At 46.2% G+C, this 19657-nt stretch overlaps 1 protein-coding gene across 5 annotated transcripts in view; it reads left to right on the top strand.

Annotated features, from left to right (window-relative positions):
* The first annotated feature begins 5421 nt into the window (after nucleotides 1-5421).
* Nucleotides 5422-19657, top strand: part of snx29 (sorting nexin 29) — a 596020-nt gene continuing 581784 nt past the window's right edge. For 3 of the 5 annotated variants that reach the window (XM_038821148.1, XM_038821150.1, XM_038821152.1), the window contains exons 1-2: nucleotides 5449-5560; nucleotides 6037-6373. In XM_038821148.1, the coding sequence (XP_038677076.1) occupies nucleotides 6289-6373 (85 nt within the window). In that variant the 5' untranslated portion in view covers nucleotides 5449-5560; nucleotides 6037-6288. Of the gene's footprint in view, nucleotides 5561-6036; nucleotides 6374-7876; nucleotides 8957-19657 lie in introns of those variants that run through there. The other 2 variants (XM_038821149.1, XM_038821151.1) reach the window with 2 other exon arrangements.

Consider the following 19657-nt stretch of genomic DNA (forward strand, 5'->3'; position numbering starts at 1 on the left):
CAGATAGCACTGATTTATTTAATAGGAGGCATGGTGCATAGAAGTGGAATAAAGGAATGGAATGCTCGGGAGAAGGATGGGAAGAGGTATAATAACAATCTTTATTAGTGTCACAAGTACGTTCACATTAACACTGCAATGAAGTTACTATGAAAAGTCGTCACACTCTGGCGCCTGAGGGAGAATTCAGAATGTCCAATTCACCTAACAAGCACGTCTTTCAGGACTTGTGGGAGGAAACCAGAGCACCCGGAAGAAACCCACGCAGATACTGGGAGAATGTGCAGACTCCACACAGACAGTGACCCAAGCCGGGAATCGAACCAGGGTCCCTGGTGCTGATGTTAGGAGGCTGATGTAGAACACGGACCGAGTCCAGTTCGGCCAAGCTTCTGGGCTATAGATTCTGCCACGTCTCTGTAGATTTTTAATATTTTTAAGAACCTTTTTAGGAATAAAAAAGAGATTGTGTCCGTTATTTTATTTTGCAATTCTTTTCTTGGCAAATTAACTTTTTTTTCTCTAACCCATTCTGTCTTGAAAATGCTTTGGTGAGTGCAGGTCTCCTTCCTCTTTGTGCATACTGTTTATTCCATGAATCAATCATTTTGTGTCCTTTAAAACCTCACTGTATGAATAATCATGTATAAACATATTTATATGAAACATCTTTTGTGTGCTGTTTGAATCGAGGTGTTAACTGATTTAAAATTAATGGATTGGTGTGTCTGCAAAAATGCTGGGTCAATGATTTTTATATGACTGCATTAATCATTGGTATGCTAACACTCAATCAGTGTCATTTCCGATTCACAGACCTCAGCTCTGATATCCAGCCCCACTGGATTTCTGAAAAGTCTGGGTACAGATAGAGCTGGAAACATGCGCAGAGAAGCACCCAGCCCCGTCACTACCTCCCACCTTCTCCAATGGCGTCACAGAAGCACAAAGTATGGGCGGGTGGACCCAGGTTACACAGAAGCATGTTTCCCACTCTTCATCTAATTAAATCTTGGATGCAGGGGGCCAGAGTTCTAAATTTGGGGGCGGTGAGGGTGGGACATTGGGACATCTTACTCTGGGTTTCAAACAAATTGCTGCGCATGCGTCTTTCTGCCAGAAAAATAATTTAGTCAGCTCGGCAACTGTCTGTTTCTCCTGTTCCAGCAAGTCTGTGTCCCCCAGGCTGCTGCAACCACTTAGTGGAGGCCTGGAAACCAACCTTTCAATGTGAACAGAGTGAAAATACAACTTGAGCCAGTGCACAATTTCCAGGCTTGTTTGAAGTCTCGTCTTGTTGGAACCTCTGCACAGATTGAAAGCCCGATGCTTAAATCTTGAGAAATTCTGCCTGAGGGTAAATGATCACTTAGTTTCTTCAGCTTATTATCATGTCCTCTGGTCTTATATTCCTGATATTTCTATTTATCTACATTTTATTCAGATTCTGCCTTGATTGTCTCTTTGCTTATTTAGAATATATTTATATATCTTCATTAGTTAAACATTTTGATGCTATTATCTTTGTCATGAATTTAAAAAAATTCTAACAACTCTTTGGGCTTCTTTTAGTTGCTGTTGCAACTGTGTTAAGCCGATTAGTTTCAGTCTTTGTGCAATAATTATTTTGAATAATTTGTAATTATTAATATGGAGTCTCGCACTTTTAATTTACATAATTCTTTCAACCTTGGTTTTTTCTCTCCTCCTTCCCTCTACATTGAGGGGCGACCTGATAGAGGTCTACACAATTATGAGGGGCATAGACAGAGTGGATAGTCAGAGACTTTTTCCCCAGACTAGAGGGGTCAATTACTAGGGGGCAGAGGTTTAAGGTGCGAGGGGCAAGGTTTAGAGGAGATGGACGAGGCAAGTTTTTTTACACAGAGGGTAGTGGGTGCCTGGAACTCGCTGCCGGAGGAGGTGGCGGAAGCAGGGACGATAGTGACGTTTAAGGGGCATCTTGACAAATACATGAATAGGATGGGAATAGAGGGATACGGACCCCGGAAGTGTAGAAGATTTTGGTTTAGACAGGCAGCATGGTCGGCACAGGCTTGGAGGGCCGAAGGGCCTGTTCCTGTGCTGTACTTTTCTTTGTTCTTTGTCTTTCTCTCCTTTTCTCCATCAGAAACAAGACAAAACAAGGGGCAGCACGGTAGCATAGTGGTTAGCATCAATGCTTCACAGCTCCAGGGTCCCAGGTTCGGTTCCCGGCTGGGTCACTGTCTGTGCGGAGTCTGCACGTCCTCCCCGTGTGTGCGTGGGTTTCCTCCGGGTGATCCGGTTTCCTCCCACAGTCCAAAGATGTGCGGGTTAGGTGGATTGGCCATGCTAAATTGCCCGTAGTGTCCTAAAAAAAGTAAGGTTAAGGGGGGGGTTGTTGGGTTACGGGTATAGGGTGGATACGTGAGTTTGAGTAGGGTGATCATTGCTCGGCACAACATCGAGGGCCGAAGGGCCTGTTCTGTGCTGTACTGTTCTAAATCTAAAATCTAATCTATTCACAAAAGCTTGATGGAAACCGTTCAAGAATGCAGCTTGCGACAGCTGAAGGTGGTATACAGAGCACACCTCACAAGGGCAAGGATGAGCCGATTCTTTGAAGGGGTAGAGGATGTGTGTGAACGTTGCGGGGAGGGGCGGACGCAAATCACGTTCATATGTTTTGGTCCTGTCCAAAGCTGGAGGATTACTGGAAGGAGGTTTTTAGGGTAATCTCTAAAGCGGTGCATGTGAAACTTGTCCCGAGCCCTCGGGAGGCCATATTCGGGGTGTCGGACCAGCCGGGGTTGGAAACGGGTGCGAAGGCAGATGTTGTAGCCTTCGTTGATCGCCCGAAGGCAGATCCTGATGGGATGGAGAGCAACCTCTCCACCCTGTGCCCTGGCGTGGCGGGGGGACCTGTTGGAATTCTTGACTCTTGAGAAGGTTAAGTTTGAACTGAGGGGAAGGATGGAGGGGTTCTACAATTCACGGGGGTTATTCATTATGCATTTTCAAGAACTGGATAACATCGAACATAGGTTGGGGAAGGGGGTCTGTATGTGTTGATGGTGACTATGGGTGATTCCTGATTCCTTTTTGTCATTTGTTTATGTTAACATGCGGGCTAATGTTTGGGGTTTGGTGGGAGGATGGGATCGTTGTTATTGATATGGGATTGACATTATATTTGTTCGTCTCTGATTATTGTATATTGTTGGTGGGTGCAAACTTGGGAGAAAATGTGATAAAAGAGAATAAAAATATTTTTAAAAAAAAGAATGCAGCTCATGGCACATTGCTAGTGTCCCCACCTCAGGATCAACACTTCTGAGTTGAAGTCCATCCATAGAAACATCCAGGGTGGCACAGGTTAGCATGTTGCCTCACAGGGTCCCGGGTAAGATTCCAACTTCGGGTGACTGTCTGTGCGGGATTTGTACATTCTCCCCGTGTGTGTGTGGGTTTCCTCATGGTGCTCTGGTTCCCTCCAACAGGTTAGGTGGATTGGCCATGCTAAATTGCTCCTCAGTGTGCAAAAGGTTAGATGGGGGTTACAGGGATAGGGTGGAGGATTAGGCATGGGAGACGTGCTCTTTCAGAGGATCAGTGCAAGCTCGATGGGATGAATGACCTCCTTTTGCATTGTAGGGATTCTGTTCTCTTCTTAAATCCAATGCCAGAATCTGTTGGCCATGAAGGAATGTTCATGATGCAGTTCAATGGGTTGATAATCTGCTGAGGAATCCTTCTACCACTTCCCCACAGTAATCTGAAGGGAAAGAAAGTTGTGTGAAGATATAGAGTCATAGAATCCCCACACTGCAGGAGGTCATTCAGTCATTGAGTCTGCACTGATCCTCTACAAGAGCACTGCACCTAGGCCAACTCCCCTGCCCCATCAGCCCACCCAACCTTTGGGCACTAAGGGACAATTTAGGTGGGAATTGAACCCGGTTTCCTGGCATGTGAGGCAGCAGTGCCAATGACTGTCCCCATGCTGCCCCAATACCTTTCCAAAAAGAAACCCAGCCTAGCCAGTGATGTCCACATCCCGTTAAATAATATGTAAAAGCATCAGCTCGTCCCCCTTACTGTTATCATGATTGCACAATGTTCAGCATCATTCATGACTCCTCAGATAATGAAGCAGTCCATGTCCAAATGCAATATCCAGGCCTGGGCTGACAAGTGGCAAGTTACATTTGCGCCACACAAGTGCCAGGCAATGACCATCTGCTACGAGAGGACCTAACCACCGCATTACTATCGCTGAATCGCCCACGATCAACATCCTGGCAGTTACCAATGATCAGAAACTAAACTAGACTAGCCACATTAATACTGTGGCCACCAGGGCAGGTCAAAGACTAGGAATAATACGGTGAGTAACCCCCTCCTGACCCCCCAAAACCCTGTCCACCATCTACAAGGCACAAGTCAGGAGTGCAATGGAATACTCTCCACTTGCCAGGATGAGTACAGCTTCAACAACACTCAAGAAGCCACCATCCAGGATAAAGCAGCTCCCCCTTCAACAAACATTCAAACCCTCCCTCCACCACCGATGAACGTGTGCACCATCCATCTACAGGATGCACTGCAGTAATTCACCAAGGTTCCTTAGACAACACCTGGTTTAGCTCACTCAGCTAAATCTCTGGCTTTTAAAACAGACCAAGCAGGCCAGCAGCACGGTTCGATTCCCGTACCAGCCTCCCCGGACAGGTGCCGGAATGTGGCGACTAGGGGCTTTTCACAGTAACTTCATTGAAGCCTACTCGTGACAATAAGCGATTTTCATTTCATTTTTTTTCACCTTCCAAACCCACAAAAACGACATTCTAGAGGGACAAGACCAGCAGATACCTGGGAACCCCGCCACCTGGAGGTTCCCCTCCAAGTCACACACCAACCTGATTTGGAAATACATCGCCGTTCCTTCACTGTCGCTGGGGCAACATCCTGGAACTCCCTCACTAACAGCACAATGGGTTTACCTACACCAGGAGGACTGCAGTGGTTCAAGAAGGCAACTCACTATCACCTTCTGAAAGACAACTAGGGATGAGCAATAAATGCTGGTTTAATCAGCGACACCCACGTCCGATAAATTCATTTTTAAAAACTTGAAATACCTTTCGGGGGCAATTTAATGAATATTGTGAATAACTCGAGATTCTCAGGTTGAACCTTTACTTTTGCTTTCAGCAAAGGAATCGGCCATTGAATAAGAAACCACACAGTTAAGTCTGATCAACCTGCCCTGCGCCTTGAGTATAAAATATGTCGGGAAAGCCCAGGGCGGAGGTGGGGTGTCTGGCGGCAGAAGACGGTCCCTGGCCAGTCTCTTGCTTGGCGCACGCCCCCGTGGCGTTGCTCCGCTGGCCTCGCGCATTCTCCGGCGCGTGCGCGGAAGCGGGCAGGGGGCGCATGCGCGGCGGGGGCGGGGGGGAGGGGCGGGAACGGTGCCGGAAAATGGCGGCGGCTCGGCGTCAGCGCCTGGATGTTATTTACGTGTCAGCCAGTCGCCTGATGTGCGCTGTCTGGGGGTAAACGGCAGGAAAAATGAGTGGTAAATATGTGCAGCTTGTTGATCGGAGTGCTTTATTTTAAAAAAAACCTTTTGGGGCTCGGCTTGTGTGTGTGTGTGTGGGGGAGGGGAGGGGACTCCTGACAGGACTCCCCTGACAGGACAGTGGCTGTGCTGGGGGTGGTGGTGCTGCCTCTCTGCTTCATCATCAACCTCATCACAGCGAGGGCATAACCAGTTACTATAATCTGACCCTTCCTCCGCATCATTCCTACTGCTTTCCTCCTCCTCCTCTCAATAAAGCACTGTTGCACTTGGCTGTGATTCTTCCTTTTTTTTTGTAAATTTATTTTGTTTCTCTAACCTTTCCTCGGTGTTTCCAGGATTGTGATCAGGTTAGCCAAGGTATGGGGGTGGGGGGGTGGGGGGGGCAGACATGAGGTGTCAGAGGGCAGGAGAGGGTTTGGTGGTGACCTGTCCTCCACCACACACTTATCTACCTCTCTCTCTGTGTGCAGGAAATGAGAGAGAGAACAAGCTCTCAACTTGGCAGCTCGGATGCCAAGAGTTGCTGATGCTGGTGACATAACCCGGGGCCAAGCACTCCAGAGCTGTTTTAGTGCAGGAACCTGGAACCCTCTCACAAAACCCGGGGCTTTTGCCAGGAAGGAAGGCGAGCTGTTGGGCTCAGTTGGTCATAGAACGTTTCTGAACTGTATGCATTTAGGAGCAGTCTTCTGTTGCATAAACCACTCCTTTTCAGTTGATTAATGCGATTATGGAAAATATTTGCTGCCGACTCAAATAACTTTCCTTCACAATCGCCGTTTTTCTTGCCAGTTTTCACTCAGCAAAGTAAGATTAAGGAACTTTTTCGGGGCAGCTTGTTGGGATCGGCATATTTTCTTCTCAGCTTGGGTTTTCTATTTAGGAGAATGATCTAATTTAGTAACTCATTCTTTATACAGGGAGGTAACCTAGTCAGTAGTGTATTCAGTGTTGTACTGCTGCGTTTGTCACAATCTGTACTAGTGGTAACTAAGTATCTTGACAGTTGAGAATAAAACAAAACCTATCCAGCACTTCTTGCTTATTCTAATTTTGTTTATAGTGACAGAGGATGTTAACCTGCCCCCTGTCCTGTAATTATAACACCTTCAGCTTTCTGGAATCACTGGGAATTTGAGGATTATTTAAAAGATGGAAATTCCATTTATTTACTTGTTAATGAAATCTTCACTAGCTGCACATTGCTGTCAGTTGTGTTTAATGCAGCAGGTAACAATTCACAAGGGATGAAAACTCCTGCTTTCCTTTTACACATAATGCAATAGGTGATCAACATTGATATTGAGTGGATTTTTCTGAAAAATGCTCGGCGTATGAATGACGTACACGAACAAAAAACTTTAAAAAAAATAAATTTAGAGTACTCAATTAATTTTTTCCAATTAAGGGTCAATTTAGCGTGGCCAATCCACAAACCCTGCACATCTTTGGGTTGTGGGGGCAAAACCCACACAAACACGGGGAGAATGTGCAAACTCCACACAGACAGTGACCCAGAGCCGGGATTGAACCTGGGACCTCGGTGCAGTGAAGCAGCAGTGCTAACCACTGTGCCACCGTGCAGCCCTCTCACATGAACAAAAATGACACCTACTAATGAGCAGGAAGTTTGCTCATTATTTTTTGTGCTTGATGCCTGATAATGTGGAAATTAAATTTATTTTTGGCCACCCTGAGTGGGGCTGAAAATTGGATCATTCCACAAACATTTAAAATGTCAAATATTTATTGATGTGATCCCTTCCCTGACTCTGTCAAGATCAGCATTTTGGAGTCGCTATACAAAGTGGTAGGTTATCCTATCGCAAATTAATAATAACCTTTTATTGTCACAAGTATGAAGTTACTGTGAAAAGCCCCTAGTCGCCACACTCCGGCGCCTGTTCGGGTAGGCTGGTACGGGAATTGAACCCATGCTGCTGGCCTTGTTCTGCATCACAAGTTAGCAGTCTAGCCTACTGAGCTAAACCAGCCCCATGTAAACCTATACGGACAGTAACCATGGGCTAGGATTCAAACCCGGGTTCTGAGCGTCGCAGTCCCAATGCTAACCACTGCGCCATATGCCGCCTACAGGATGCTATATTTTTCTTTTGGAAAGGACAAAGTACTCTGAGAATACTACTGCTAAACATTCTTGCCCTTCATTAAAAACCTGAGTTAGTTGTTCAACCAGAGTTCTATTCCTGTTAAAAGTGCACATTAACAAATTAAAAATAATTTCCTTTTTATTAAAGGAGCAGATACCATGTTTGTGACCGAGAGAGAGCCTATTCCAAATACATTGTATGTTCTTTACTTGCACTACAGAATACTGATAAATTATTTTGTGTCTGGGATTTCCTACATCCCTGGAAAGCTGTTCAATGTAGGTCAAGCTCTGAGTTGTCAACTTTGGAGAAAATGTGGACTGTCCTTTTTAAGTGACACAGTTTGCAACCTCATTTCAACATGCAGTGTTAATAACAAGCAATGATGAGCATTGATGAGTGATATTTTTAAATCAAAATGAGTGACACTTAGCAGGTTGCTATTTACTCAGATTCTGTTCGACAGCCTTGCAAACAAAGTGTCAGCAGAGATCACCAGCACCACTGGCTGTGTGGTACTTTTGGCAGACTTTCTAGAATAGGCTTGATCAGCATCAAAATGCGTGCAGACCTCACCAAAGTGCTGAGGCTTCACTCCCCATCAATGTCAATCATTTGTCAATGACCGGGTTGTGTACAGCAACATTGCAGAAGATTAGAAGCTGGTCAACTGTTCACTTTTTCTGCAGGGACACAAAGGAACGGCAGTTAATGGAGTTGTGGAACATTGCATATTTAAGCATATTTAATGAGAATAGAACTTTTTCCGTGTTAAAATCCTACTGAGCCTATGGTTGATTTTGTTAATTATTGCAGTATCAGTGAATTCACAACCTAGTTTCCGATATTCAGTGACAATGAGGAAGTTGTTGAAAGTCACATAACAACCAGTGTTTCGATTTTAGTGTTACAAATGAAATACCTTTGCCCTTCTGTTGTACTATTGGCTTCTCCTTTTGTTATGGTATCTTCAAGTCCACAGTTTTGTGCGAGAATCCAGTGAATAGCTGATCACCTAATATAGTTACGAAGGATAGTTTTTTAAAATGTTCTTTGTTTTAACACACATTCAAAGGATAGTGAATGAATGAAAGCTTGTTTATTTTCTCACAGTTGGTAGTCAGGCTTAAGCCAGCAGAGAGAGACTGGTCTAAATTAATACCATGGTCACATTTCACCATGCATTCGGTCGGCAACTGTCCTTCAAGAATCAGCGCATATGTTGAGCGCAGAAGTAACTGTTTGGACAATTAGAGGTGAAGTGGTGAATGTTGTACAGGTATGAATATACTGCTTGGACTGAATATTGTTTGTTTACATGTTTGATGTTAAACAAACTTGTTATGTTATAGTCTGAGCCACAGTTTGATGGTGTTTATGTTCTTTTCCCCACTGAAGATGGGACTAGCTGGTAACATGAATCCATTCCAGTAAATTGGACTTTAGTGACAAAGCTTCTCGTTTTGATCCCTGAGCCTTATTACATTTATCTAGCTATTGGGCTGTTGGGTATATCTAGTAGGGGACGGGTGGTCTGTTTATGGAAGAGGTTGGTGATGTTAATGTTTGGAATGTCATCTGGTCTAGAAACCCAAAAAACATAACAGCGGTTTATGTGTTAGTTTTTTGCCATGTGTTGATACTTAATAACAATCAGTTTATCCCAGAACAGTAAGCAAAGCCTGAATCTAATTTCAACCTCTTTCCTTGTACCAAACCTCTTTGAATTATGGATAAGCTTTGTCCTCAAACATGTTGACCGTGAGCAATTGTTTGTTCAGTAATAAATGCTGGGTAAACTCAGCAGGTCAGGCAGCATCTGTGAAGAGAGAAACACAGTCAATGTTTTGAGTCCATATGACCCGTCTACAGAATATAATGCATGTATTAATTGTATTTGGAAAATAAATGCCGTTCAGAATGTTTTACTGAAGTGCACGTTTTCTCTGTACCTGTCAAAGAAAACCTTACCTTACGCACTAGGCTTCAGATTGTTACTTTTATAACAGTATAACATCCTGATGGATTGTGTGACTTGAGTAGGAGTATTATGTTGTTTGGAATGCGTCAGAAAATGCAGTCTTTTTAAATACTAATCTGTTTCCTGAATGTTTTGAAGTAATATATGTTGATTTAAAAGGAACAGGTGACAAGATTAATGTTACATTGAATATACAGCATAGAAACAGGCCATTCAATCCAACTGGCATTTATCATCCACAGGAGCCTCCTCCCAACCCTGGTCATCCAATCCATTCAGCATAATATTTTCCTTTTGCTCTTTGGTGTTTATTGAGCTTCCCCTTAAATGCATCTATGCTAGGCTCCTCAGTTACTCCCTGCAGCAGCAAGATCGACATTCTAATTACTATTTGGGTAAAGATGTTGCTCCTGAATTCCCTGTTGGATTAATCTATCCCCTAGTTTTGGTCTCCAGCACAAGTTTGGAAGCATCAATGCATCTCCCATATCAGACTGCTTCATAATCTTAAAGATGTATCAATTCTTTTTTTCTAGAGGGCCCCGACCTATTCAATCTTTCCTGGGATCAGAACTGAGATGCTATACCAGGGGTGGGCAAACTTTTCCGTGCAAGGGCCACATTCAGAAATTCACAATTTTAAAGGGCCGCGTAGTGTATTAATTAATAGTCCCGGTTGTAACCAATTAGCGTGCGGCATATACCTCAGCGCTTCCCCCGGCAGCATCCTGCCTTTAGCCCTCTTTTTCTCTACTTTTCAAAAATGACGCTTCACCCGGTTATGATTCTGCGTGCCTCATATAGAACATAGAACAGTACAGCACAGAACAGGTCCTTTGGCCCTCGATGTTGTGCCGAACAATGATCACCCTACTCAAGTCAACGTATCCACCCTATACTAGTAGCCCAACAACCCCCCCCCCCATTAACCTTATTAAAAAAAAAATGTAAAAAAAAAAAAAATTTTTTTAAAAGAAATTTTTTTTTAATGACTTGATCTTGGTGGGCCGCATAAAGACCTTTGGCGGGCCGTAGTTTGCCCACCCCTGTGCTATACCCTCCGTGCTTGTCAATCTTTTTTGCCTTTTTCCAGTTCCTTTGGATAACATGGAGACCAGAACTGTTTACAGTATTCCGTGTGGTCTAACCAAGGCTCCATACAAGTTCAGCATAAAGTCTTTGCTTTTCCACTGTTCCTCTCAAGACAAACTTCAGAGTTTAGTCTGCTTCTTTTATGATCTTTTTAACTTGCATCATTAAAAAAAAACGATTGATGGAACAGTGGCCCTAGCTTGTTTTGCTTCATTTAGACTCTTGTAATCACCTGAAACATCTTTGCTACATTGCACTGCTATGTGCTAAATATATGTTTTAACTGTAGTTAATCTAATGTTAGCTTGGTATTGAGATAGATTAGCATAAAATCTTTCCCAACAAATAAGAAATGTAGAATACATTAAGAGTCTTGCAACTTTGTGTAATTCTAGTCCACATTACTTCTTCTGCCATAATTTTGAGTAATGGCTTTTACAATAGAAGATCATACTTCAACATTGAAAATGGCAAATCCTGTATAAACATTTGCCTGTCAGTCACACATGGCTCTGTGTACTTCCAGGCCCTTCACCATCCTGTTCCCCAGTAGGTGATATGACAATGTGACCTATCCAGATTCTTCTACCGTTTTGGCCAGTTGATGTTTCTACCGCTAACTAAAACTGTTTCTCCTCTCAGAGCAGCCTCAATAAGTTCATCAGTTTTTGGTGGTGGGAATAGGCCAGGAATCACTCTTTGTGGGCAGCACCCCAGCTGGTAAATAAACAAATAATTCAGCCCTTAATATCAATTTTGGGACTAATAAGCCAGTTAGGAAATTAAATAAATGTGATCTTGAGAAAGGCAGTCAGGCTTCATAATGCAGGGCCAACCATCAATTAATAAAACCCATTCTCGATTTATCCAGGACCATGTTACTTTTATTCTCTCCCTGGGATGTCGGTGTCAAATTGTCCTTTCGAAGGTAGTGGTGAGCCTCCTTGAGTTGTTGCATTCCATCTGGTACAGGGACACCCACAGTGCTGTTCGGAATGGAGTTCAAGGACTTTGATTTTCATTGAGAGTGAAGGAAAAGCAATATTGTTCTCATTTCAAGCTGGTGTGTTCCCATGTATTTGCTGCCCTTGACCTTATAGATGGTGTAAGTTTGGAACTGTTGTTGAAGAATCCTGGGTGAATTGCTGAAGTACATCTTTTAGCTGATACATAGTGCTATCACTGTGAGTCAGTGGTGGGGAAGGAGTGAATGTCGAAGGTGGTGAATGAAGTGTTATAATATCCTGCCAGTGTGGAAGGAGGCCATTCGGCCCATCATGTCTACACCTATCCTCTGAAAAAGCACCCTACCTAGGCCCTGTCTCCGTAACCCAACCTAACCGTTGTACACTAAGGCGCAATTTAGCCAATCCACCAAAACTGCACATCTTTGTGTTGATCTATTGGGCTGCTTGGGAACTGGGGTGCTGGCACTTGGTAATGGTTGGGAACATATTTGAAGTAGAGGTAGGAATTTCAGGATTTAATAATAATAATCTTTATTGTCGCAAGTAGGCTTATATTAACACTGCAATGAAGTTACTGTGAAAATCCCCTGGTCGCCACATTCCGGCGCCTGTTCGGGTGACACAGAGGGAGAATTCAGAATGTCCAATTCACTTAACAGCACGTCTTCGGGACTTGTGGGAGGAAACCGGAGCACCCGGAAGAAACCCACGCAGACAAGGGGAGAACGTGCAGACTCCACACAGACAGTGACCCAAGCCGGGAATCGAACCTGAGACTCTGGCGCTGTGAAGCAACAGTGCTAACCACTGTGCTACCGTGCGGATTTTCATTGCTTCCGGTTTGGAGGGGGTCCTTTTTTTGCGTTTGTTGTTTACTTTTGGGACTGTAAAGGATGGTAGTTGTGAAGCCTTTATGTGGGGATGGATGTTCTCATCCCCCCTCCTGTTTTATGGGACTGTTTGGGCGGGATTCTCTCGTACCCAGCGGGGCGGGGGTGCTGGCGGGACGGAGTGGCGTGAACCACTCCGGCGTCAGGCCGCTCCAAAGGTGCGGAATCCTCCGCACCTTCAGGGGCTAGGCCGGCATCAGAGTGGTTTGTGCCCCGCCGGCCGGCGTGGAAAGCCTTTGGTGCCGCGCCAGCCGGGGCCGAAGGGACTCCGCCGGCCGGCGCAGGAGCATCAGCGGCTGCTGATGTCATCCCCGTGTATGCGCAGGGGAGGGGTTCACCTTCGCAGCGCCATCGTGTATGCTGACACGGCCGGCGGGTAGGAAAAGAGTGGCCCCACGGCACAGGCCCACCCGCGGATCGGTGGGCCCTGATTGCAGGCCAGGCCACTGTGGGGGCACCCCCGGGGCCAGGACACCTTGCGCGCCACCAGGTTCCGCTGGTAAGGGACCAACTCTAACTTACGCCGACGGGACCTGCATAGAACGAGCGGGACTTCGGCCCATCGCGGGTTGGAGAATCGGCGGGGGGCCGCTGCGAGTGGCCTCCGACCGGCGCGATCCCCCCCCCCCCCCCCCCCGCCAATTCTCCGGCACCGGAGAATTAGGCAGCCGGCGGGGGCGGGATTCACGTCGCCACCCGGCGATTCTCCGACCCGGGCGGGCCCTTTGTGTTCAGCATTTGTTTGTTTGCTTTCGGGGGAGGTGGCCTGGAGTTCAAAGGAGACTTTGAGTGGGGGAGGGTAAGGTCAGCGGGGAGCCTTCTTCCTTGAGATGAGGAGTGCGGGGAGGGGGAGGGGAGGTCATTGGGATGTGCCTTTCGGCAGCGGCTGCCACACTAGCAAGTAATGCTGGTGAACGGAAGTGAGGTGGTGGGGGAGAAGGCCGAGGGGGGAGGTTGTCACGACATGGCAAGGGGGTGAGAGATGACATGGTTAGGGGCGGAGAAGGGGGCCATTGGGGATGGGCTAGGTATACGGTGGAATTGAGGGGGCGGGAGTTAAATGTGGAAGATGACGGACCCGGTGAAATGTGGGTTGTTGAGGCGCATATCACTATTGAACACGGATGTGAAAGTATCGGCTAGGTTGTTGGCGGAGAGGATGGAGGATTGTGTACCGGGGGTGGTTGCAGAAGATCAAACAGGCTTCGTGAAGGGCAGGAAGCTCGTGAGTAATATCAGACGGTTGTTGAATGTAGTGATGAATCTGTTGGTGGCTCTGGTACCGGGGGTGGTGGTGTCCATGGACGCAGAGAAGGCATTTGATCGGTGGAGTGGCGGTACTTGTTCAAAGTTTTGGGAAGGTTTGAGTTTGAGCTGAAATTTGTGGCATGGGTGCGGTTGCTGTATGTGGCACCAAAGGCGAGAGTGAGCACGAATGATATGAGCTCACAAAGCTTTGAGTTTGGGGTAGGAGGCAGGGGTGCCCACTGTCGCCGATGCTGTTTGCGCTGGCCATAGAGCCATTGGCGATGGCTCTCGGGGAGATTATGAGGGAACAGAGAGAGTACCGGGCGTCGCTCTATGCCGATGACCTGTTGCTGAATGTTTCAGACCGACTGGAGAGTATGGGAAGGATTATGGGCCTGTTGGGGAGGTTTGGAGGGTTCTCGGGGTACAAATTGAATGTAGGCTAAAAGCGAGGTATTTCCGGTGAATGAGCTGGGATAGCGGGTTAATTTAGGGGGGTGCCATTTACTGTAGTGAGGGATAGGTTCAGGTATTTGGAGATTCAGGTAGCGAGGGAATGGACGGGGCTCCACAAGTGGAACTTAACGAAGCTGGTAGATGAGGCCAAGGGGGAATCTCATGAAGTGGGATACACTGCAGTTGACGTTGGCGGGGAGGGTCCAAGTGATGAAAATCAATATTATGCCAAGGTTCTTGTTTATCTTTCAAACTCTCCCAATCTTTATACCAAAGGGCTTTTTTCGGAAAGTGGACACGATCATTTCTGACTTTGTATGGGCGGAGAAGATGCTGAAGATGGGGAGGATCCTGCTTCAGAGGCAGAGGCAGCAGGAGCGGTTGGCGTTGCCGAACATGCTTCATTATTACTGGGCGACGAATGTGGATAAGGGGGCAGCACGGCAGCACAGTGGTTAGCACAGTTGTTTCACAGCTCCAGGGTCCCAGGTTCAATTTGCGGCTTGGGTCACTGTGTGGAGTCTGCACATTCTCCCCGTGTCTGCGTGGGTTTCCTCTGGGTGCTCCGGTTTCTTCCCACAGTCCAAAGATGTGCAGGTTAGGTGGATTGGCCATGCTAAATTGCCCTGAGTGTCTAAAAAGGTTGGGTGGGATTACTGGGGTACGGAGATGGGGTGGAGGCATGGGCTTAAGTGGGATGCTCTTTCCAAGGACTGGGCAGAATCGATGGGCCAAATGGCATCCTTTCGCCCTGTAACTTCTAAGGTGCAGCGGTGGTGGGAAGGAGAAGGAGTCGAGTGAGTTAGGATGGAGGAGGAATCTTGTATGGGGTCCAGTTTGAAGGTGATGGTGACGGCAGTATTACCAATGGCGCTGAGCAAGTCAGCAAGGAGCCCGGTGGTGCAGTCCATGGTGAAGATTTGTAATCAGTTGAGGAGGCATTTTAGGGTGGAAGAGATGTTGATGTTAATACCGCTATGCGGGAATCATGGGTTTGAGCCAGGGGGCGATGGATAATGTATACAGGAGGTGGAGGGCAATGGGGCGTGTCAAGGAGAGGGATCGGTATTTGGAGGAAGGGTTCGCCAGTCTGGAGGAGCTAAGGGAGAACTGCCGAGGGGGAGTGAGTTCAGGTATCAGTAGGATAGGAACTTTGCGCGGAGGTCTGACGGGGTTCCCTAGTTGCCGGGATACACCCTGCTGGAGCTCACTGCTGCTTCCGGAAGGGGAGGGAAGAATTGGGGATATATAGAAGTGGCTGGGGGAGCAGGGAGGTGAGCGGGTGGTGAAGACCAAGGAGAAATGGGAAGCGGAGTTGGGAGGGGAGATCAATTGGTGAGTATGGAGTGAGTGTGAGAGGTGTGGGCGGGGGCCAGTGAATCACACGCACGTGTTTTGGGATTGTGAAAAATTGGAAAGAGTCGGGCAGCACGGTGGCGCAGTGAGTAGCACTGCGGCCTCACAGCGCTGAGGTCCCAGGTTCGATCCCGGCTCAGGGTTACTGTCCGTGTGGAGTTGGCACATTCTCCCCGTGTTTGCGTGGGTCTCGCCCCCACAACCCAAAGATGTGCAGGGTATGTGGATTGGCTAGGCTAAATTGCCCCTTAATTAGAAAAAATGAATTGGGTACTCTCAATAAATAAAAAAATTGGTAAGAGTCTGGGCGGGAGTGTTAACGGTCCTAGCCAGAGTAGTGGGGGAGGAGGTGGACCCGGACCCTTTGGTGGTGATATTTGGGGTCTCAGAGAAGCCAGAGCTCATGGAGAGGAGGAAGGCCGATGTCGTGGCCTTCTCCTCTCTGATTGCACAGCGGCGAATTTTACTGGAGTGACGGTCGGCATCGCTACCGGGGGATGGTCGGCATGGTTGGGTGACCTGTATGACTTCCTGCGGTTGATGAACATAAAGTATGAGTTAAGGAGCTCTGCAGAGGGGTTTGAGAAAAGGTGGGGGATATTTGTGACTTGTGTTTGAGGGGCTGCTCGTCGGGGGGTGTGGGGGGAAGGTGAAAAAGGAAAATATTGTACCGACTGTATAGTTGATTGCTGGGAAGTATGTTTCCCGAACTGTTTATTTGCTGTAACCTGTTTTGGTACATGTTTGTAATAAAATACATTAAAAAAAAAGACAATAGCTTACAATTACCAGTTAAACAATGCTTAACAATAAAATGAAACACTGTTATCTTTTCATCTCCAATCAAGAAAACCCATTTCCGGTCAAAACCCCCTTTTAAATACAGTTAGCAGACACCGGTACCTGCAGTACACTTGAATAGAGTTCCTTTTCAAAGACTGGAGAGTGAGATAAACCCTTCTGTCAGCAAACAGCCTGCCGATTTTAGTCTGTGTCAGACTACTGCTTAACCTGACAGCCTTTTTCTGAAACTGCTGTTCTGTTCACCACCACATCTATCCTGACTAAACTGGTTTTCTAGCCAAAAACTGAATGGTAAATTGTACATAAAGACGTCAGTGCAGAAGGACACGGTTGTGTTGCACCCTTTTCTAAGGCTGTCAGGTTAAGCAGTAGTCTGACACAGACTAAAATCGGCAGGCTGTTTGCTGACAGAAGGGTTTATCTCACTCTCCAGTCTTTGAAAAGGAACTCTATTCAAGTGTACTGCAGGTACCGGTCAGACTACTGCTTAACCTGACAGCCTTTTTCTGAAACTGCTGTTCTGTTCACAGACAGATCTAAACTGAACACCTGACTGCTTCAGCCCCTGTCTTCTCCATTTACTACATCACCCATACCACTAACTGGGTTATGACCATTTTACTAAGGCTAAACACAATGACTCTAATTATCTACTCCCCAGGCAACCTTATTTATATAAACAAATTCCATTAGCCCCATTCAGGTAAACAATATATCTGGCTGGAATGAATTATGATCTTTTATGATATTTTAATTGCACCTATGCAGACCCAAAGTCTAGCTGCCTTTCAAACCAGGATTTAAAAAAAACATCACTGTGGCAGTCAGATACACACCCTAACCCAGCCTTTTAACCATTATTGCACCAGCTACATATAATGCAATATATATATCTGAAATTCCTACATTCATCTCTTGGGGTGCACCTCTGCTATGGCAGATTATGAAAAGACCATTGTGTAATTGTTGTTTTCACGAGGACACCACGCTGGACACCACGCAATCCATAAAGCACAAGAGCGGGTTAGATAGGACAGGGTTTCCCAAACGTTTCTAGCCACGGACCCCCTTTTGACCTCCCAAGAGTACTGAAGGAATCCCTGAGAAACATTGTGATTGTGTTGAAGAGCCAAACCACAAAACAATTATTGCTTTTGTGCAATAGGTACAAACATAACCACAGATTTGAGCCAGGGAAGTGGGACGGAGAACGGGATTAAGACACTAAGAGATTTGTTTCCTGGGGGTCGGTTTGCAGGATTGAAGGAGCTGGGAGCGAAGAATGGGCTGGAGCAGGGGGAAATGTGTAGCTACATGTAGATTCGAGATTTTGCCAGGAAGGAGATACAGAGCTTCCCGGTAGAGCGGACCTCCACACTGCTGGAGGAGGTGCTGACGACAGGGAGACTGGAGAAGGGGTAGTGTCAGCGGTTTAGAACATAGAACATAGAAAAATACAGCACAGAACAGGCCCTTCGGCCCACGATGTTGTGCCGAACCTTTGTCCTAGATTAAGAACAAATTAATCTACACCCCATCATTCTACTGTAATCTATGTACCTATTCAATAGCCGCTTGAAGGTCCCTAACGTTTCCGACTCAACTACTTCCACAGGCAGTGCATTCCATGCCCCCACTACTCTCTGGGTAATGAACCTACCTCTGACAACCCCCTATATCTTCCTTAAATTTATTCACCTTAAATTTATGTCCCCTTGTAATGGTTTGTTCCACCTGGGGAAAAAGTCTCTGACTATCTACTCTATTCCCCTGATCATCTTATAAACCTCTATCAAGTCGGCCCTCATCCTTCTCCGTTCTAATGAGAAAAGGCCGAGCACCCTCAAACTTTCCTCATAAGACCTACTCTACATTCCAGGCAACATCCTGCAAACAAAGTCTGCACTGTAGCAGGCTCATGTTTATACTGTGAATCTAACCTCTGAAAACTGGCATAATCCAATTAACTAATTAACAAGCTCCTGCTGCAAGTAGCTACAAGTAGAATCTTTATTTAAAGTTGATTGAAAATTGACCTTCTAAACCAAACAGCAACTTTTAAGTTAATTAACTAACTAAAAGAAAGACTAGACTTTAGATAAAAATGAACCCTTATTATCCCTCAGTCACCAAACTCCCACTACAGCACGCAAGTGCACCCAAAGTCAGCACTCAGTGCTGAATAGTTTACGGGGCTATTTTGTATGAGGAGAAGGCACCACTGGAAGGGATCAAAGAAAAGTGGGAGGAAGAGTTGGGAGAGGGTATGGAGGAGGGGTTCTGGTGTGAAGTGCACCGGAGAGTGAACGCCTCCATCTTGTGCGCGAGGTTGGGGCTGATAGAGCTGAAGGTGGTATATAGAGCACACCTCACAAGGGCAAGGATGAGCCAGCTCTTTGAGGGGGTAGAAGATGTGTGTGAACGTTATGGTGGGGGCGCAAGTCACGTTCATATGTTTCGGTCCCGCAAATCACGTTCATATGTTTTGATCCTGTCCAAAGCTGTCTAAAGCGGTGCACGTGAAACTGGACCCGAGCCCTCGGGAGGTCATATTCGGGGTGTTGGACCAGCCGGGGTCGGAAACGGGTGCAGAGGCAGATGTTGTAGCCTTCGCCTCATTGATTGCCCGAAGGCGGATCCTGTTGATGGAGAGCAACCTCTCCACCCTGTGTCCTGGGGGGACCTGTTGGAATTCTTGTTGAGAAGGTTAAGTTTTAACTGAGGGGAAGGATGGAGGGGTCCTACAATTCATGGCATTATTCATTATGCACTTTCAAGAATTGGATAACATCGAACATTAGTTGGGAGTGAGGTAGGTTGGGAGGGTTGGGGAGAGGGAGGACTGTATGTGTTAATGGTGACTATGGGTGATTCCGGATTCCTTTTTGTTATTTGTTTATGTTAACAAGCGGGCAGTTGTTTGGGGGTTAGTGGGAGGATGGGATTGTTGTTGTTGATATGGGGATTGACATTATATTCGGTACTGCTTCTCATTGTTGGTGGGTGGAAATTTGAGAGAAAATGTGAAAAAGGAGAAAAATATATTTTTAAAAAATAGGTACATGCATACACAAACCTAATTTATAGAAGTCTTTTCTATTTCTTATATGTCCACGTTTTACTACAATGAAAACATTCTCTTATTAAAATACGTACTTATGATTACATTTTTTTTAATGGGATGA

This window comes from Scyliorhinus canicula, chromosome 15 (assembly GCF_902713615.1).
Source record: "Scyliorhinus canicula chromosome 15, sScyCan1.1, whole genome shotgun sequence".
In the NCBI taxonomy this organism is placed as follows: Eukaryota; Metazoa; Chordata; class Chondrichthyes; order Carcharhiniformes; family Scyliorhinidae; genus Scyliorhinus; species Scyliorhinus canicula.